Genomic DNA, 20,508 nt, shown 5'->3' on the forward strand with positions numbered 1-20,508 from the left:
CCTACACAAGGTGATGTTGCGTTTTCATGTGACGCAGGAGCTGTCCCTCCCAGTTTTCTTCCATAACCCTGTGGAGGAAGCAGATAAAGCTCTTCACACGTTGGATGTACGGAGGGCCATGCTCTTTTACCTTGACAGGACTAAAGAGTTCAGAGTAGATAGGCAGTGTTATGTAGGCCCTAAAAAAGGGAAAGGAGCGAGTACTCAAACCATCGTATGTTGGGTGGTATAGACCTATCAAGGTATGCTATAAAAATGCTAACTTACCTTGTCCATTGGGAATCCATGCACATTCTGTGAGGTCGCAGGCGACATCAACGACATTCCTCAGAGGGGTCCCACTGCTGGACATCTGCAGGGCGGCTACCTGGTCATCGGCAGACACCTTCGTGAGACATTATGCCATTGACATCCTCGAGAGACAGGAGATATCAGTGGGCACAGCTGTCTTACAATCCATTTTTCACTGAAGAGCAAGCTCCACAGCCCAGCAAGCTCCTCTGACCAATCAGAGAGAGGGAGGTGCAAGCAGCCAGGAGCCTGTCAGCCACACAGGAAAGCCAGGCCCCACAAGGAGATTGGTAACCCTAGTGAACTTTTAGGGGAAGACTGATAGGTGCATTTTATCTCAGGACATATTCAATGACTTCCAATAGCAACTGCATCCTGTTCAGAATGTGGGGGATGAGGATCAATGAGGCCGCATACACAAATGACCTCTCTGTTCCAACTGTCTCGGGACAGGGTGTGTGTGGATGAGATGTGGAATGTTGTGAGCCCCAGTCAACCCATGTATACAAATGACCTTGAAAGGCTGGCCCAATCAGGGAAGAGTGGCTGAGCTGGCAGTGGGCGGGGGCGCAAGCAGGCAGAAGCCTGCAAGCCACACAGGGAAGCTGTATCCCTTTGGGGAAACACATTTTGCCCCTTTTTACGCCCTTAGGGGGCAAATTTCTTAAAATCCCTTCTTAGTGGGTGTTTACATCATGAAAGGAATATTCTCCCCAAATTTCATGTTCTAGGTCCAGGAGTTTGGGCTGGGCATTGATGAATCAATCAGGACACTTGTCTTTATATAGAGAGATTATGTTTCTTCTCTTCAAAAAAGTTGTTTGCCTTTTTGAAAAATAATATTTGATATGCTTCAGTTAAAGGAAACTTTCAGCACTACATAAAATGCATTTAAAATAAAGGAATAAAAATGTTATTTAATATTGGAAGTGACACACACACACGTGTGTGTATGTATGTATGTATGTATGTATTGAGTAAATAATTATTTTTAATATTGGCTGATTCCACACAAGGGTTTTTTCTCTGTGGCTGTCATGTTGCCAGAGTGATTGTTGCTCAGTTTGCAGTTGCAACAGATGGGGTGCATGCATAGTGTTGCTCAAGAATAATGCAATACTACTCCTTTAAAAAACACCCTGCATATTTGCATAGTGCTGTTTCAGAATAAAGCAGTGCCTGAATCTTTGGTAATGCTAATTACTGTAAGATACTCATCTGCTTTGAAAAGACTAATTGCCCCCTGTTGCTTGGGGAAAGAGGACACTTCCGGAACTTTTCAAATGCTAATAGAAAGAATAGAGAAAAAACACTTGCCACTTTTACTGTTGTAATGTAGTAATAGCATTATTATGTTGCCCTGACCTCACCTGCAATTTTTTTAAAAATCTCAGTTTTATTGGTGTCAGCAATGATATCAAGACAGCTCGATGTGAAAATGCAGGAAAAGTGGGTTCATTCAAATAGAAGGTGTACCTACCCTTGCAGGCTCATGAAAAAGATTGTGCCATCAAAGCCAGGAGAAAGGTTCGGTGGAGGCTTTTTTCAGATTAAAAAAAAAACCAGTTTTAGTAGACAAAACAGACTACTCGCTATTTGAACAGGAATGGAAGGTGACATATGGAAACAAAAACACCAAACTTGAATCTAGCTAGAGTTGCTGAAATAGAGAAACTTTCCTGTGGAATCAGCCATTGCCACTTATTTCAAATTGGATTGTGCCTCTTCATTCATAGTAAATTGTGCATAATTTATTAGCCATTTGTACATGGATTATATATCTCTGTTATGCACACTGTAATGCATATGCATATAAAACTTAAAAGGTGGATTATTGTACAGTCCTAAGCAGAATTACATCCTTCTAAAACAATTGCCTTCAATGGACTTAGAGGGATGCAACTCTTCTGAGGGTGGCACCATTAATAGGGTTACCAACCTGCAGGTGGATTCTGGAAATCTCCTGGAATTACAACTAATCTCAGAGAAGTTAAAGCCATTCTAAGACTAGAAAAGGAGATTTCAGCCAAATAAGAGGCTTTGCTATAGTCCCCCTTGAAAAAATTGAACCAGAGAGAAGATTTGGAACAGAGCGTTGTACTTCTGTCCAATGCAGCTTCTATCTTAAAGATCCAGTCTTGTATATTGAGACTGGGCAAGGGGACTCCTTCAGCTATTCTAGACAGTCTAGACCAATTGATACACGTTTCTGTATTTGTGGAGCTTCAGTCTCCGAAGACCTTTTGTTCTGCTCTTTGTATACAGAGCCCAGAAATAAATTTCTTGGGGAAATCTTTAAAAACGTTGATTCATCCCCTGTAGAAAGAACCCTCATTCTTTCCAACCTGGTTCTTCACGTCTTATAGAGCAGCACAGTTTGCCCTGGCAGCTAAGAGAATCAGAGCTCAAGCTGTGCTGATCGTTGAGACTCCTTTACCCATGTATAACGAAGGTGATTATGTGTTTTAAGTAATTTTTATGTTTTTAACATCATAGTTTTGTTGTTTGTTGTTTGTTTTGCTTATATGTTTTTCTTAGTTTTATTTGCTTGATTGTGATGGCCTTTAGCCACATGCAATAAATATTCTGCGTCTGATTCTACAATGAATCTCCAGAGTACAAGGATCAATTCACCTGGAGAAAATGGCTGCTTTGGGAGTGAACCCTATGACATTATACCTAGCTGAGCACCCTTTCCTTCCTTCCCCAGACCCCTCTCTCCTCAGTCTTCATAATCAAAATCTCCAGGGGTTTCCCAACCCAGGGTTGGCAACTCTAACTGTTAGAGAACCATTGGAGCTACTTTGCAATTATGGACTAGAATCCCAAGAGCTACTTGAGAAAAGCCAAAAGTCCTGAGCATGCCTCATGGGTTTCATGTTTTTCCTTTGGATTGTAGACACACACACCCCATAGACTATATCACAAACTGTTTTTGATCAATTTCGCCATCAATTTCAAAGACAGTTTGCTATGAGATGGTTGCTGTTTGAGAAACACTCAAGAATGATGCCTCCTGGTGCATGTAGGAACTTTGTAGTGTTCTTTGGATTCCCAGCTATGAATATTGGCTTGTTATCCTTTATTTTCTTTTATTCTGCAGATTTCCTTTAGACATTAGAATCTCATCACATCCAGCTATGCTTTCCTAGTTCCCATTTCAGGAGCCAGCCTCCTTCTGTTCTGTGCTGCTAAATCATAAGACTGCTTTTTCCCACTTAACCCTGATTTTAAAATTGATTTGATAGCTTAGTAGAGAATAGGATTGCAGAAGTGGTACTTGGGTCGCAAAAGCAAAACCTCTAGATCATGAACTTCAGGAAGTAAGATTGTCTATTCTCATCTGCTTTTTAGATCAGGAGATTCTACACGTTACTGATAATTCTGGCAAGAGTTCAAGGGTTAATGCAATAGATAAATGAAAGGAACTTTCTGTAAATTGAGCCCTGCATTATTTCAGTTGTCTTGCCTTTCCAAAACTAACTTACTTAATTTTTTTAAAGTAAATACTTGAATTCTTCCTGCCAGTGTGCTTTGCTTTTACTATCGTTTATTACTTCAATTATACTTGGTATCACTTAGAACAATCTGCCATTTGGAAATCTCAGTGTAGCCTGCAGCTTAGTATTAACTCTGGCTGGTATTGTAACATGTACAGCATATGACATTAATGTATCAAAATTAGATTTGATCATCCCTTCTGGTTATATTTATTTCACATTTCTTTTGTATTCAGTTAACATAAACTTATTAGGAAAGCTGACACATGGTTGATGGCTGTAAAGTAAGAATGTTTTAAAGTATGTCATTTTTTTAAAATGAAAATTCAGATATCTCTGCTTTTCCAAGTAGTTGCTAGTTTGTTCAGTGGTTAGGTAGAAATTCTAACCCTGTGCTATACCTGTAGAAATAATTTAAGTAACCTTAATATTTATTTTGTTACTACTTTTCTTACTAGTACTCGCCAAGATTGAATGCCTGTTACATTAACAGCTGTTCCCCACAATGAGAACTATGAAGGGTGGAAAAGACTGGTTATACACAAAGGAGAAGAGTATAAATAGCCCTGTTTTCTGCTGCAGAGTTTTGTCACCAATTTAGACTAGGATGGGTCAAACTGTAGTAAGTTGTACTCAGAACTGAAATTAGATAACACCTAAGCAGAGTCTATTGGATTATTAAGACCATTTTTCTTCTGTGCAACATCTCAGGTTTTTATAAATGGTTGTATATTCTTTTGGTGGTGTTGCACTCTGTAACAAGTTTCTTGGGAAGGAGAAAAGGAAGCTTGGAAAGGGGAGGCTATGGGGGTTGCCAAGGGGGGAAAGCGGAAAGTGTATGGGCAGCAGGATACAGGGGAAAGTGAGGTGGTCCCACCACTCAACTGGGCCCAGACACTGGCCCAACGCATGGGCCTGTACAGAGTTTTCCCAAAGAGAGGCTTCCAGGGGAAAGAAAGGAGGGAAAGCAGAAGAGGGCAGGAATAAAGATCCATTGATTTGTGTACGGAAAGGAGAGAGAGAAGCACAGAAAGAGGAAAGGCTTGAGGGGTTTCAGGGAAGAGAAAAAGGAAATAGTGGGGGTGGGAATGAGACACCCCACTGCCGCATCTATTCCTTCAGATAACAAGGGATCACATATTGTGTCAGCTTTAAAGTCAAAAACAGCTTGAATTGGGCTTGAGGGGATTCATTATTTTTAGGACTAGTTTGTGTTCTGTCCTCTCTAGCCACTGTATGTGTAGTTTGACTGCTGTATTATGCAACTTTTGCTCTACTCTGTGAAAGTAGTCTCATCATGTATAGTATTTTAGTTCTGAGGTGACTGAGGCATAGATTATGATCATCAAGGAGAGAGTACAGCAACTTGCCAAGCAAAGATGAAAGGCACTCTTTGCTGCTGTCACTGTGTATTAAGTGTTTGGTCTAGGTGTCTCACCAGGCTGCAAAATGCTCTCATTGGGGTCCCAGCTAGAGTAGGCCACCTTTGTACTCATCTTTCTTCTCCCAGGTCCCCTGATGGGCATGGGGGATACCCCAGTCTCAGCTTCTGTCCCCCACCACCACTTACCTAGCTGATTGGGAGGGGGGGGGAAACCTTCCAGGCCAGCAGGGAGTCATTGCACCTGCCCAGGAGCACACACAGGATTGTCAGAGTAAATGCAAGGTCCCCACCACCACTCCCACCAGGAGTGTAAGAGGACCTGGCAACCCTAACTGCCTGATCTTAAAAAAAAAAACCCTACTGTCATCTTTGTCTTATCTGGAGTGAGCTTCAAATTATTGGTTCTCACCCAGTCCATTACAGATTATAGACATTGTTTGGGGGATTCTGCAGCCTCACTGGGATTAGAGAAAGAGAGAGATCTGTATCATCAGGTATCGATGACACTGAACTGCAAAATATTGAATATCTCCTGGTTTGTTCATGTAGTTATTAAAAAGCATAAAAAAACTAGAAAAAACTGAACCCCTACAGAATAACTTGAATAACTCCCATAGAAAAGAGAACATGAACTTCTGAGCGCCACTTCTGGAATTTACCAGACAGGAGATCCTCATAAGTGATGCTTTCCATTCCCTACCCAGACTGATAACCCAGAATAAATTTCTTGCCTCATCTTTTGCACACACACACCCCTAGGAAATACGTTTTGGAATATAGTGTGTGATGGAGGTGCCATCCCCTAAGCTCCCCCATTCAATATGAAGAAGGGGCAAACATACTCAGAAAGGCAAGCATAGGTCTGGTCTGGCCACCAGAGGGAGCAGAGAGAGAGAACTGAAACTATTGGAGGGGATTCCAAGGGAAACACTGTAGGAATGGATGTGTTGTGGTGAACAAGGTTACTTTGTGAAACAGATTATTGTCCCTTCAGAAACAGGCAATTTTAGTTATAACATTGGAAGGGGTGCTTATAGTTTATAGACTGTTCTTTCATATTGTACAAGGACTCCCAAGAACTTCAAAAAATGTGGAGTGCTTCTCTTTCTGTTTCAGTTCAAGTAAGGGTTGAAGCTTGAACTTGAAGTTCAAGTAAGCGTCCTGCTTAATTTCCCATTACACTTATTGAATGCTTAGTAATACGCAGCTGAAAATGTACAGTGAGTCCAGTGATGTAAGAGTATATGGACATTCTGTGGTATTTGTGTCATCTTTCATTCGTAGATGCATGTCACTATCTGATGCTGCATTCATCATGTAGCAAATGTAAACTAGAGGCTGCAGTCATAAGCATGCAGGTGCTTTAATGAAAATTAGAGGCACATGTGTAAAACGCAAGTTTGTTTTAAGATGGAAATGACAGTGGCATTGTGTGATCGTTATACTAGAAATGAATTTTAACTCTAAAAACGGTCATTCGAAATCGTACCAAAGTCCTGTTATTTTAGATAAGTCTGATCATTGCAAACCTATTGACCCTAACAAATCTATATAGTTGCCAAGGGAAACATGTTTTGTTTCAGTCATTTGGAGACTGGAAAATCCATTGTGTTGCAGTTAGATTTTTAAAATGTGACTCTCGATCAAGCTTTATTCTGTTTTTTATAGCTCAGTTAAATAGCAATCTTCTTAAACATCCTCAGATATCCTAACTTTAGGCTGTATTCATATCTCATGAACAAACCTCAGCTGATTTGTGATGGGCCAAACCCTAGTTAATAATGGCATTCTTATGCTCCCTACTTCCATCTTTTACTTGTGTGGTACATGGAAATCAAAGGCAAACACCCTTAATTAATGTATTGTCGAAGGCTTTCACGGCCGGAGAACGATGGTTGTTGTGGGTTTTCCGGGCTGTATTGCCGTGGTCTTGGCATTGTAGTTCCTGACGTTCCGCCAGCAGCTGTGGCTGGCATCTTCAGAGGTGTAGCACCAAAAGACAGAGATCTCTCAGTGTCACAGTGTGAAAAAGTTGTGGGTCATTTGTATCTACTCAGGAGGGGTGGGGTTGAGCTGAGTCATCCTGTAAGAGTTTCCCAGGGTGTGGAATGCTAATGGCGGGAGGCTTCACTGTATCCTGAGGAGGTTCTTTTGCATATGGATTGGTACTTGATGTGCTAATCTTCTCTGCAGGGCTATTGTCGGGGATAGAATGTTTTGTTAGCCTGGTGTTTTTCAGAACTGGAAACCATGCTCTGTTCATTCTTAAGGTTTCTTCTTTCCTGTTGAAGTTTTGCTTATGCTTGTGAATTTCAATGGCTTCCCTGTGCAGTCTGACAAAGTAGTTGGAAGTGTTGTCCAGTATTTTGGTGTCCTGGAATAAGATACTGTGCCCTGTTTGAGTTAGGCTATGTTCAGCCACTGCTGATTTTTCAGGTTGTCCAAGTCTACTGTCTTTTGCTGATCGTAGCATCTGTTGTATTTTTCGGGTGGGTCTGAATACTGCTTGAAGCATAACCTGAAGCATATGAAAAAGCATAACCTTCAAGCAGTATTCAGACCCACCCGAAAAATACAACAGATGCTACGATCAGCAAAAGACAGTAGAGACCCCCTCACCTCTGCAGGAGTATACCGTATACCCTGCAGCTGTGGACAAGTTTACATCGGGACCACAAAGCGTAGCATCCAGACAAGAATAAAAGAACATGAAAGACACTGCAGACTTGGACAACCTGAAAAATCAGCAGTGGCTGAACATAGCCTAACTCAAACAGGGCACAGTATCTTATTCCAGGACACCAAAATACTGGACAACACTTCCAACTACTTTGTCAGACTGCACAGGGAAGCCATTGAAATTCACAAGCATAAGCAAAACTTCAACAGGAAAGAAGAAACCTTAAGAATGAACAGAGCATGGTTTCCAGTTCTGAAAAACACCAGGCTAACAAAACACTCTATACTCGACAATAGCCCTGCAGAGAAGATTAGCACATCAAGCACCAATCCATATGCAAAAGAACCTCCTCAGGATACAGTGAAGCCTCCCGCCATTAGCATTCCACACCCGGGGAAACTCTTACAGGATGACTCAGCTCAACCCCACCCCTCCTGAGTAGATACAAATGACCCACATCTTTTCCACACTGTGACACTGAGAGATCTCTGTCTTTTGGTGCTACACCTCTGAAGATGCCAGCCACAGCTGCTGGCGAAACGTCAGGAACTACAATGCCAAGACCACGGCAATACAGCCCGGAAAACCCACAACAACCACCCTTAATTAACTTCCATTAGCCATCAAATGGGGATCGACTCATGCACTTCCCCCAGGTCCCTCCCCCATGCATCATTCAAAAATCATAACCATTTTTGCAAAAACCATATCCAGTTGATTTATCTGAATCATAAACCATGGGTTGGAGTCAGCCAACAGCTGGTGGAAAGCACACAGATACCCTACCCTGAACCCTTTTTGTTATCATCCTTGGATATCATGATATCATGTTATCATCCTTGGAGTCAACAGACATATATGGTGTAGTACAGGAGGTTGCAGTGGAGGAGGATGAAGGAAACTAATTGCCCACTCTTTTGTTAGAATTTCATCTCTCAACTTCAGGGGCAGGAATAATATTTTCAGAGGTCATAAAGGACTGCTAAGGGGAGGGGAAGTACAGGAACTCTCCATTGGCAGTTGGCTGGACCCATGGTTCATTCTTTGCCTTGTGCACCATAGCTCAATTGCCTTTTGGAATCCTGGTTTGGAGGGCCAAAAACAAACCATAGCGTATGATTTGATCAAAACAACGAACTCTGGATTCCAGTGGAAGTATTTAATTTTTTTGCCTGTGTACAAGGGTAGGAAAGGTGGCTGTTAAGCCTGAGGATTTCCCAAGCTCATTCCTGTAACAACAAACCTCAGGTTGTCATTACATGTGAATCTTAGCTTTATGTTGAAAGGTTTTGTCTTTAGAAGCATGTTCTCCATTAGCTTGTGATGCACCAACACTGAAAGCTGGCAAATTAAACTGAAGAGCATAAGCTGAATCAAAAGCCCTTTTAGCAGGCAGCTGTAGTATTTGCATGAAATTAGTTTGTTTTAGTGCAGGCCAAGGTGTCATTTTTAAAGGTATCTTTCAGACTTCAAATATTATAACCCAGTCTTTAAAACACACTTGTTTAAATCTAAAATAGATTCAGGTTATTTTACACTTATTTTCCACAGCTGTTACTGTTTGTTGCACCAATCTTTAATTTCATCCAGAGTTTAGATAATTCTATATTTATAAAAATATTGTTTCTATTATCTCAGCTAAGACATTTAGGAAATGATGAAGTTCACATTGTCTGGTCAGAGCATACACGGGACTACAGAAGAGGAATAATTCCTACAGAATTTGGAGATGTGCTCATTGTTATATATCCAATGAAGAATTACATGTTCAGTATCCAGATTATGAAAAAACCTGAGGTAAAGATTTATTTTCCTCGTGCAATGGCTAGATTGTTTATGATGCAACCTATTCTGATTTCCACAATGGCAGATTGATTCATTAGCTCAGTTTAGCTGTTAACATTAATAGAGGCAGCCCTCTTGAGACAGCACTCTGAGCAGGACAAGGAAAAGAAAGCGGTTTAAGGCTCCTAAACAAAATGTTTGCAAATTGACATTCCACAAAATTACTCCTTTGTATGGAGTAAGAGAGCTGTTTTGTAAGAGAGCTGCTGGTGGGTGGGTACTGGGTAGCATTGCAGAGTAAAATGCCATCTTCCCTTGTTGCAGAAGTACAATTGTGTCTCTGCTTTCTCTGTAACTGCATTTTAGCATCTGAAGCCTGGGAGAGGCAAGATGATATTAGAAGATAGATTGAATTCAGCTGTCTTCCCTTTTCTCCTTTAATATTGTCATGCTTTAACACTGTGGATTAGATACAAGTTTCTGCAAATAGTACAAGTTCACAGAAGCAATTTTTATTGCCTCCCATTTTGTCCATCACCTGCCGGTGCTCCCACAAGAGTAAGTGTGCAGCAGAGTGGGGAGAGATACCAGACTATTCTCCTTCTTGTTGCAATCCTTTAGGCTACATGGTATATTTTCCTGGGAGGATCCCTCAACTCTTAGCAATAGCTTTTCAGATGTAGGAGGTTACTGGAAGAATGGGAAGGTGGTAGGATTTGCATCCATGAACTTGTTCTATTCACAGAAGTCTTGCATGGAACATGGTGTATGCTACTGCCCAAAACGAACAAGACTGGAGCTGATAAGTATAGAAATGCTCAATTAGCCAAAGGAGTATATTTCTGTAGTGAAATACCTTATTTTTCTCATTAGCAGTAGCTATACTGATAGTTGAGTTTTTAAATATTGGAAATAAAGCTAGTAGCGTTAAAAATTAATCTGATACCCATTTCTATTGTTTTCAATAGGAAACACACTTCCCAATGTATTTTTCTTCCTTCAGTTGGGATGGAATTCTTATAGATTGCACCCATCTCCAAAGAGAACCTCTCTGCCAAAATTCAGGCGGATAGAAGAAAGCATCCCTATTGTATACTCTATTAAAGTTATCACAGAGAGGGCTCTAGGAAGCATGAATTGCCATGGAAGCAAGCTATTACCTCCTTTTCTGGGATCCTCAAGTCAGGACCATCTGGCTGTGTCTGCACACTATATAAAATGAAATAGTTAAAATATTCTTCCCCCTTTTGGAGGGACTTGACATCTGCTGGGGGGGGAGCCTAGACATCTGCCTTTATCCCCCCCCCCGCAAACCCACCCTGCTAGTTTAAATGATTCATTTCCCATTGTCCTCTACACATCTATAGTGTTTGTTTATGGAGTGCAAAATGAATAAGAAGTTAGAGCACTTTCACAGAATCAAGAAGAAAGGATCTAGATTTTAATTTTATGACTGCTAAAAACGCAACCATGTTTATGTCAAGATGGCAGTCAGGAAAGGTGCAGGAAAGTGAAAAGCAAAAACAATTGCCTGTATCAATCAAGTCCACCACTAGTCTTCATACTTACCATCATCTGACTACTGTAAAGGATTTATGTGTAGAGCAGCAGCTTTCTCATTGACTGATTAGGAGCTGCATTTGTAACACAGCACCACATGTGCAAAAGCTCTTGCTGGACATCCCCATCAGCTATTAGCTTTTGCTGCAGCACACATCAGTAGATGAGGAATGCAGCACTCCATGTATAGTTCCAGCTGTCATATCGTAACTGGTGGCACCAACCACTGTTGGAGTGGCTAGATGCATGTAGCCCATTGTTGCACATGTGAATCTTTGGGTCAGAACATATGACGTTAACACATATACACAACAGAAAATTTGTCCCATATTATGCTATTGCTTAGCTTCCTTCAGGGACGTGGCAGTATCTGAACAGTGACTGTGTTTACTTGTTCATTGTGTGTTAAGATTACTCTGTCTGAATGCACAAATGTAAACTCTCACCAGCTGTCTTTTTAAAGCCCTTCAGCAAATTTGTTCCTGCTCTAATCTTACCCATACTTTGACCTCTAGGAATATAATGTACATGACTATTATTGGCCTTAACCTAAACCTGAATAAAATAAATTATTCAAATACTTCTGAAAGCAAAATAAGGAGAAAAATTACTTCTTGCTGAGAATATCAAGTAATTGTATCGGCATACTTATGTAAGATAAAATATCTCTTAGAATATTTTGAATAACTGTTGTGATTGACTAACCAGAGGTGAGAAAAATGATCTGTTTGAATAATCCTTTGTTAATGTTGATTACTAATTGTAAGAGAAGAGCATCATTTAACAGCTGAATTTCCCTATTTTCTGATTCAGGTCCCATTCTTTGGTCCATTGTTCGATGGTGCTATTGTGAATGGAAAAATTCTTCCTATTATGGTTCGTGCAACAGCTATAAATGCAAGCAGAGCATTGAAGTCACTCATCCCATTATACCAAAACTTGTATCCTTTTAGCCCCCAAACTTTCCTCAGTGTTTAAATATGCTAATTCTTTTATTGAAATAAATTATTTTTATTAGTACATTTCTTTTTTAAGAAAGAAAGAAAAATTATCTTGAGGGAGTATATTCAATATAAATAGTTATAAATTCAACTGGACTAGTGGTAATTGCAAGAGCTCTTTCCTGGGAGTAAGCTCCCATTGAATAGGCCTGTGTGTGTGTATATGTGTGCAATAGGTCAGTTAATTTAAGGCAGTGCTTTATAGTTTGGTTACATATTTTTGTCCAGGTTTTCTTAACATGATAAACTTCTTCTGTTTTGTTTATCAAAATAGTATGCCCCAATGATTGGGTTTGTGGATGGGAGAGAGGAACCCTGTATCATATCAGTGAAGAATGAGGAGGATAAAAGGAATATGTCATGCTACTTCCCCTTGCTTAATAGAAATTGAAGTGAAATTTGCTTCGAAATAACGAGTTTATGCTGCAGAATCTGTACATGTGTCAACTTCTGTATGGATGCTTGTGTGTGCACTTCATACTGCAGACATTATTCAGTTGCATTCCCTAGAGGCTCCTTTCTAAAGATACACCATTCAGCAAATTTGCTCCATATGTTAATCAATCACATTTCAAACTAAAGATCTGTGGTAAAGGCTGGTTTTCTAATGGAAGGCAGTTATCTTTCAGCAGCAGATTCCCAGGAAACAGCCAGTCACTTAGGACTTCCAAATATTAGGAAATCCAAGAAAGAGACAATAGTTACATATACATTTTTAAACATTGATATCTAAGTGATATTTTTGAAAGATTTCAACCAGAAATATAAGCAGTTTGGAAAAAGCATATCATAAGTGATACAGTAAGCTCCTGAATAATGAAAATGGCCAAAGAATTTAAACATATCTTGTGCCAATAATTGTGTAAGCTATTTTCTATCCACTAAACAGACCTGAGATTCCAAAGCATAAATTGTGTGATTTAAGGTCATTAAAAGTATTCTGGGGCTTATCTTGGGCACATTTTGGCTAAGTATGTATCTAATGCTTTTCAGTAAATTACAAGAATATTGATTGGCATATGCTGTTTAAATCGATCATCCTGACAGCCAGAATTACAGTAATCTGTCAGTATTGATGACTGTCTTTCAGGCTTTGATACCTCTCTTTCATTTGTCTTGTCTTGCCTTACTTGTGACTAAAGTGCATTTTCTTACAACCTCCAGTTTTGTCATGGTAGGCACTTATATAGTCCTTTTTTGTCCCTCAAAACCAATTTATTGGCTTGATCATACAATTAGAGAGAGAAAACAGCACTGGGTAGCACAGGTAGGCAGTGGGCTGCTTAACAATTGGAGCTTAGGTGTAGTGTAGGCTTGTTCTGAGTCATTTATTAGTTACCTGTTGAAAGACTAGGATTTTTTTTCTAATGACTAATTCCAGAGCATCACAAATGCCTTTGAATTTAGCCAGTAGAGACCACTGATTGAGTTTTTAAACTCTTGTCTGTGTTTGCCGTCTAGATTGTTTGCCTACACTTTTGAAAGTTATTTAAGGATTTATGCATTGATTATCTGTGTCTGCTTGCTGTGCTGTTGAGTAAGGGTCATGTAAATATATTATGTTTCTTTCCCCCTCCCACAACAATACTCTTTTGGTTTTCCTCAGGAGGAAATGTTTTTAAATAAGTAAAAAAATTAATATTGTCACATCATAGTTTTTCCATCTTGCAAGGAGAAATTCTGGTTTTCTGTCTGAGGAGCTAAATATGTTGGAAAGACATGAAAGAGCCAAACATAAATCAAGTAAAATCGATTGATTGTACTAATCTGTCATGACATACTTTGTAAACCGCTCTGAGTGGGCATTAAGTTGTCCTGAAGAGCGGTATATAAATCAAATGTTGTTGTTGTTGTTGTTATTCATAAACTCTAGAAGGAACCAGCAGTTTTGTTCCTGCATTGTTCCTTGTTTTTTTAAAATCATTGCTAGATGTTTTCATATAATTCAGACTGTGTTTCTAAGCTTCTGATTCTGTAGTTCTCCAACTGTAATGGGAGAGCACAAGATACTTTGCAGTGGTCAGGTTCAAGAAAAGGAATGGAATCCGAAGCAGATTGATCCTAAATATTTCTCTCCCAGAACCAGAGATGTAACGTTCTGTGCTAATCATGGAAGCTGAAGAGAGGCCAGGATAATATGGGAGCTTCTAACCTTAGCATCTCCTGTTTGTCTAGGTTTTAGGAGGTATCTGGAGGCCCCGTTTTAATCCTCTTGTACTGGCCCAGGGCTCATATGCTGTGGACATATATGGCACTGTATGAAATGCTTCTGGATTGGATTCCATAGAGGATTTCCACTGATGGAGGAGGGGTGATTTTTTGCCAATTTCCCCTGCCCACTGCAGACCTCCAACTTCTCCCAACATAAATGCCAGGGTGGAATAAGTGTATTTACTTCAGTTATACATCACTATTCTTCCCAATGTGAACCAAAAGTAGCTTACAACATTTTCCCTTCCTCCAATTTATCCTTGCAACAACTCTTTCAGCTAAGTAAGGCTGACTCCGTGTGACTGGCCCAAGGTCACCCAGCAAACTTCCATTGCAGAGTGGAGATTCAAACCTGGGTTTTCCAGATCCTAACCTGACATTCTAACCACCACACCATACTGACTGCAGCATGCACCTTGAGCTGCGGCGGGAGGGGGAAGACAAATCATGCTTTCCTGACAGAAATTCTTTTGACAATAGAAATGTTTGGTTGGATCCAAGCCTCTCTTTGCTTGCTTCCTTTGTTTGCTTGCTTGGGAGAAAAGCTTGAAAGGACTGAGAAACCTTATTCTGACTTGACATTAATTTTGTTGAAATCAGTGGTGCTTATTTTCATTTTTAGGATCTGTGTTAGTCTTTCGGATATCTATCACTAATGTTTAATTGTCAGTTTTCATATGGTTAACCACTTTTTTTACATAGCATTTTTCTCTTATTAAGAAATATTACAATAAAGAATCATCTGCTTTCAGCAGAATAAATAGTACTCAAACTGTGCACTCCTGTAAAGAACCCCTCCAATCTAATAGCCTGTTAGAGTAATTATGCATAGGATTGCTCTTGTAATGTAGGCATTAATAACATTTTATTCCAGTCCATAATAAATTTACAGTGCAATCCTAAGAAGACTTACTCCAGTTACTGATTTCAATGGCCTTAGACTGTAGTAACTCTTCTTAGGATTGCACTGTTAATGTCCAGATTGCTTAATATTACTTCTAGTTTAATGTTAAGCATCCTGTGAGATAAGTCATCATGAGCATTGTTTTACAGAAAGAGGGAGTTGAGAGTAGACGTGGGCACGAACGGGAAAAAAACCCCGAACATCCTGTTTGTTGTTCGATGCCATCCACGAACAACGAACATGGACTGTTCCCGGACATGTTTGTTGTTCGTTGTTCGTGGGGGCCAGAACTACCCCACCCCCCAAAAAAACCTTAGCCCCCCTCCCCTCAAACCCACTTACCTGGCCCTTTAAAGATCCCTTTAAACTATCAGCTGGCAGGCGGCAGGGGGGGATTCCCGCCTGCCAGCTGATAGTTTAAAGGGCCCTTTCCTGCCACATGCAAGGAGCAGGGCCCTTTAAACATCCCACAAACTGACCTTCCCAATTTCCAATACCCACCAAATTTGCAGGGGACATAGTCCTCACTGTCCTCTGAAGACCCCCCAAGTTTCAGAGAGATTGCACCCCGGGAAAGGCATAATCCATGGGTCTCCCCGTTGGCTGTCATTTTCTCTTCACAGTGGCAAAAACAGGACTCTCTGCTGGAAGTACTTTGAAGGGCTAAAGCCAGAAGGAAAGACAGGAGGAGTTCAGACAGAGTTCAGTCCCTCCCTCCAGTTGCCAAATGGATTGATTGCAGCTGGCACCAGACTGTCTGGCTTGCCAAACGGCTGCCGAAGACAACAAACAAGGCTTTTAACAACCACCTGTTCGTTTAGGATGGGGCCTCACAAACAGCTTGCTCGCGAACAGCAGATTGGGCTGTTCGTGGGTTTTTTCTGTTCGTAATGCTGTTCGTGCCCATGTCTAGTTGAGAGTAACGCATCTATGCTCTACTTAAATAGTTTGTATGTCTCGCATTAAGTAGAAAAAGAATGTTGTCTATGTTAACTACTTTAGTAGTTGAGGTCTTTGAACTATTTCACAAGCCTTTCACAATTTAACATCTTACAATTTTTTTCTTTAACTCTGTATACACAGAGTTATGATCACCGACAGGTTTTCTAAACTGAAATGTGCAGGTTTTGAGATTGATTGCAAAACTTTGTTTTTAATTGAGAAAAATGGTTATATTGAGAAAAAGCAGTTAAACCTGCTTTGCTAGACTGGTACCTAAGTTAAACCAAAAAGGAACATTCTATTTAAAGTATTCTGTGAGCCATATTTAATCACAAAAAAATGTTTTACATATTCTAGTTTTAGTAAAGGTTATTGGAGATTATTGGAGATTTTTTAATTTTTGCATGGAAGTAATCTCCATTAACGTACAGAGAGTTCTATTACTATGACTTATTAATATTCTTGTTGAGATGGAGAATTTTTTTTAAAAAAACTTTCCTCTTAGCAATTAATTAAAATAAAAAGATAAAGGTCACAAATGTATCCTTTTTGTGTGGAGTACTTCTACTTATTACCAGTATGAGCTTTTAAAATCTTTTAATTCCTGTTGCCAAACCCCATTTACCATCCATCTGTTCTTGCCAATTGTGAAAAGGTTCAATTTTCAGCAAAGCCATGTATTTCACAGAAGGTATGTGAGGTGAAATTTCACAGGGGACATGATGGATCCTGATTCTCAGTGATAAACCTTTGGGGCCAGCAGGGTTGGCATATGGTTCAGCATGATATGAAGGCTTCGGTTCCCTGGCTTCACTTTTTTTGGCGTGGAGCTGATAAAACCTGGCTGCATATTGTTTCACTGGACACCAATCACGAGCAACAGGAACTGCCCATTTTAACTCTCTGTGGGAAGGAAGCCTAGGCACGGTTCACAATAGTACTATTGTAGTGTTACAAACTACTCTGAACAGCTTGACAGCTTTGGGGAGGAGGGGGGAAGGGGCTGTTTTACTAATTGGTGTTCAAAAGAAGGATGCAAAAAAATGAAGTCAAGATTTATATTTTTGTGCTGTTTTTGCATAAAGACTACCAGCTTTTTAGTAATAAACAAAAATGAAATACTTTGACTGTTGCCTGCAAAGGCTTTTTGAAAACATGATCCTCTTATGACAACATAACAGTATAAAAAGAACATGAGGTACAAGGAATCTGTGAGGGGAGCCAAGTTTCACTTATGAATTTGTAATCAAATTCATATTACCTGTGAATGTTTACAGTCTCCTTTGGCAATTAAAAAGAACTATAGAAGAGTTTATATCTGGTAATACACTTCAAAATGAAGCACTGTTGTGAAGTCTTGAATCTACAGCTGGACAATTTAGATTACTTACATTTTTACTCATCACAACCAAGCATTTGCTAGTGAGGCACAATGTGCTTTACACTGATTTACATTATTCTTGTGGAATAGTGGAGAATTCATACTCCATGTTCCTCCCACATTCATCACCACCTCTGAAACTGTTCCTCGGTATCTTAGATTGCTTGCTTCCTGTTTCAGAAAACAATCTCGTAGAATAGGCTGGCACCACATGCACCTGTGAGATACCCCTGGCATCCCAGCTATATACTGTAGTCTACCGTGTGTCTGAAATTGTGAAATACTCCTTGTTTTTTTCATTTGTGACAAGGCAGTTCAAGCATCTGGTAGGTAATAAAAGTTTAGCTTACTGTGGCCACATGTTACATGGGTGTGTTTTACAGGATACTGCATAAAAATACAGTCCAGTTTCTGGAGCAAATAAAATGGCTTAGTTTATTGAGATGAGCTCATTATTTTAAATACTCGTTATTAACAATGGGCCTCTCATTTGCCAAGCAATAACAGTTTCAATATTGAATTAAATATTGGGTAAATTACAAAATATTTTCATTCAGATTAAAATATCTGTTGAGGACAGAAAAATGTAGCTTTTTGAATGCAACAGGTACTTTAGACAGTGGTTTCAAAACAATACTAGTTGGTTTGTATACGTCCCAGAACATCAGACTTTCTCTGTCAATTCACTGAAACAGTTATTCATTATAAACTTTGATTGTTCTTTAATGTGCTTCAAAACACCCCCGGCCCTTGGATTTAATATTCAGTAAGGCTGGCTTGCACAATAATTTTATACACATTTACTGAAGAAAAGCATCTCTATAAAGTATTGGATGATCTATATGTTTAATTTTTACTAAAGCTCATATAAGGTCACACCAGAAGACAATTTCACTCTATGTGCCTTTGCATGGAGGATGTATGTGCCCAGCATTTTGAAACTGACATATATGTGTGTTGATTTTTCAGCAGTCTGCTCAGTAATCAGGTTGTTTGAGCAAGTGTGCTTTGTTGTTCTGTGACATAGGATTGCTCTTGTTTCTCTTTCCTCCCATTCACACCAGAGCAGCAGAGCGTGGGATAGCATTTGACAACTTGGCAGGGGAGGGTGGGGCAGCTAAAACTGATGGAGAAGATTTGTTTTTTCAGGGAAAGAGTTTTACAGACACAACACTGTGACATTGTTGATGGGTATAGCTTACACTTAATGTATTAGTTTTAACATTTGATGTGAATGAACCTCTTTTTTGCTTGGTTTAGGGGTTTAGAAAGCATAGGTAGTGGTCATAGTCAAGTTTCTACTTAAATTATTGATAAAATATATTAATCCTGTATTTCATAATGGTAATTCATTGAATGCCCATTCTTCCTCTTGCAGCAGGGTAGATTATATTTAAGTCAAGATTAATGGATAGATTTTGAAGTTAAAATCCAGTCTCTGAACCTGCCATTCCCTAGAGGCATATAGTGCATTAGTTTAAACCAATATGCAGCTTATCATAGATACTATGACACAGTCTTAAATGTCAGTTTGCTGTGTATTGTTACTGCTCTCTCTGGTAATAAAATCACTATTTTGTGTTCTTGATCATTACAATATTAAATAGAAATCTAATCAAATTATTGCACATTTAGATATAGATAGCTCTTAAGTAATTGCCCACTGTAAAATTTCTTATTTTTTTTTCTTCTTGTAAGGTCTTCTGTCAGTGTGCATGTTCAATACTTCAGAATGCTTGCTTAGCTTTGATTACTAAAAGTAAAATCTCATTTCATTTCAACATTTCATTTTAAACCAAAAAACTTGCTTGGTGCCTATCAGCTTTTGAAAACCTTCCTCCTCTATACCATCATTCTACCCATTTTGTAGGCTGATAAGCAGCAGTGACATCTTGCCTCTTTTCCAGGGAGAAGGCATCCTGCTTTGCTATACATCTCCCATTTAATCAAGCTGCATTGTACCTTTGTATTATGATTCCTTTCCTTGTGACTCCCCTACCACCTTCTAGCTGGGATATAAAGGCTTGAGGTTTTCAATTTTTACTCATATCTGAAGAAGAGAGCTCTGGCTCTTGAAAGGTCATACCCTGAAAAATTTGTTGGTCTCTGCGGTGCCACAGGACTCAAATCCTGCTGATCTACTGCAGATAAGGTAAAGGTAGTCCCCTATGCAAGCACCAAGTCATTACTGACCCATGGGGGAATGTCGCATCACAATGTTTACTTGGCAGACTTTTGTTACGGGGTCATCTACACTTTACCCCCAGGAAACTGGATACTCATTTTACCGACCTCTGAAGGATGGAAGGTTGAGTCAACCTTGAGCCGGCTACCTGAACCTGGCTTCCGCCAGAATTGAACTCAGGTCGTGAGCAGAGCTTGGCCTGCAGTACTGCAGCTTACCACTCTGCACGATGGGGCTCGTCGATCTACTGCAGACCAACACCTAAATTACCTGTTGTTTCCATCTGGAACAGCTTTCTTTTCTTTGCCGCCTCAAATGGTGGCACATTCAGACTCAGTGGGGACAAGAAGAAAGAGAGACTGTCTCCCTACCCGAAGAAATCATCCCTGTGTGCCAGAGGTTCAGGTATGCTTCTATGTAGACATCATTAATAGGTGCTTAATACCTAAACTAGTCTCTCCGTGAGAGAGGAACTCTGCCTGGAAGCTAGTTCCAGTTTACTATGAATTAATCCCACTACAATTACTTGGGTCACTTTGAACTAAATAGTCTGCCATTTTAGAAGCGCTCTAAAGTGTGTTTTTCAAACAGTTAAATTTTAAAAGCACACAAATCACCCTATCCATGTTACTCATATTTGAAGACTTTTGCTTACAGAAGTTCTTAATGCGATGCCTCAATAGG

General features: G+C 39.8%; 1 protein-coding gene across 7 annotated transcripts in view; it reads left to right on the plus strand.

Annotated features, from left to right (window-relative positions):
* Nucleotides 1-20,508, plus strand: part of RALGAPA1 (Ral GTPase activating protein catalytic subunit alpha 1) — a 190,947-nt gene that overhangs the window by 150,044 nt on the left and 20,395 nt on the right. For all 7 annotated transcript variants that reach the window (XM_054972958.1, XM_054972960.1, XM_054972961.1 and 4 more), the window contains 2 exons: nucleotides 9,494-9,652; nucleotides 12,014-12,141. In XM_054972958.1, coding sequence (XP_054828933.1) covers nucleotides 9,494-9,652; nucleotides 12,014-12,141 — 287 coding nt within the window. The remainder of the gene's footprint in view (nucleotides 1-9,493; nucleotides 9,653-12,013; nucleotides 12,142-20,508) is intronic.

This window comes from Eublepharis macularius, chromosome 2, assembly GCF_028583425.1.
Source record: "Eublepharis macularius isolate TG4126 chromosome 2, MPM_Emac_v1.0, whole genome shotgun sequence".
NCBI lineage: Eukaryota > Metazoa > Chordata > Lepidosauria > Squamata > Eublepharidae > Eublepharis > Eublepharis macularius.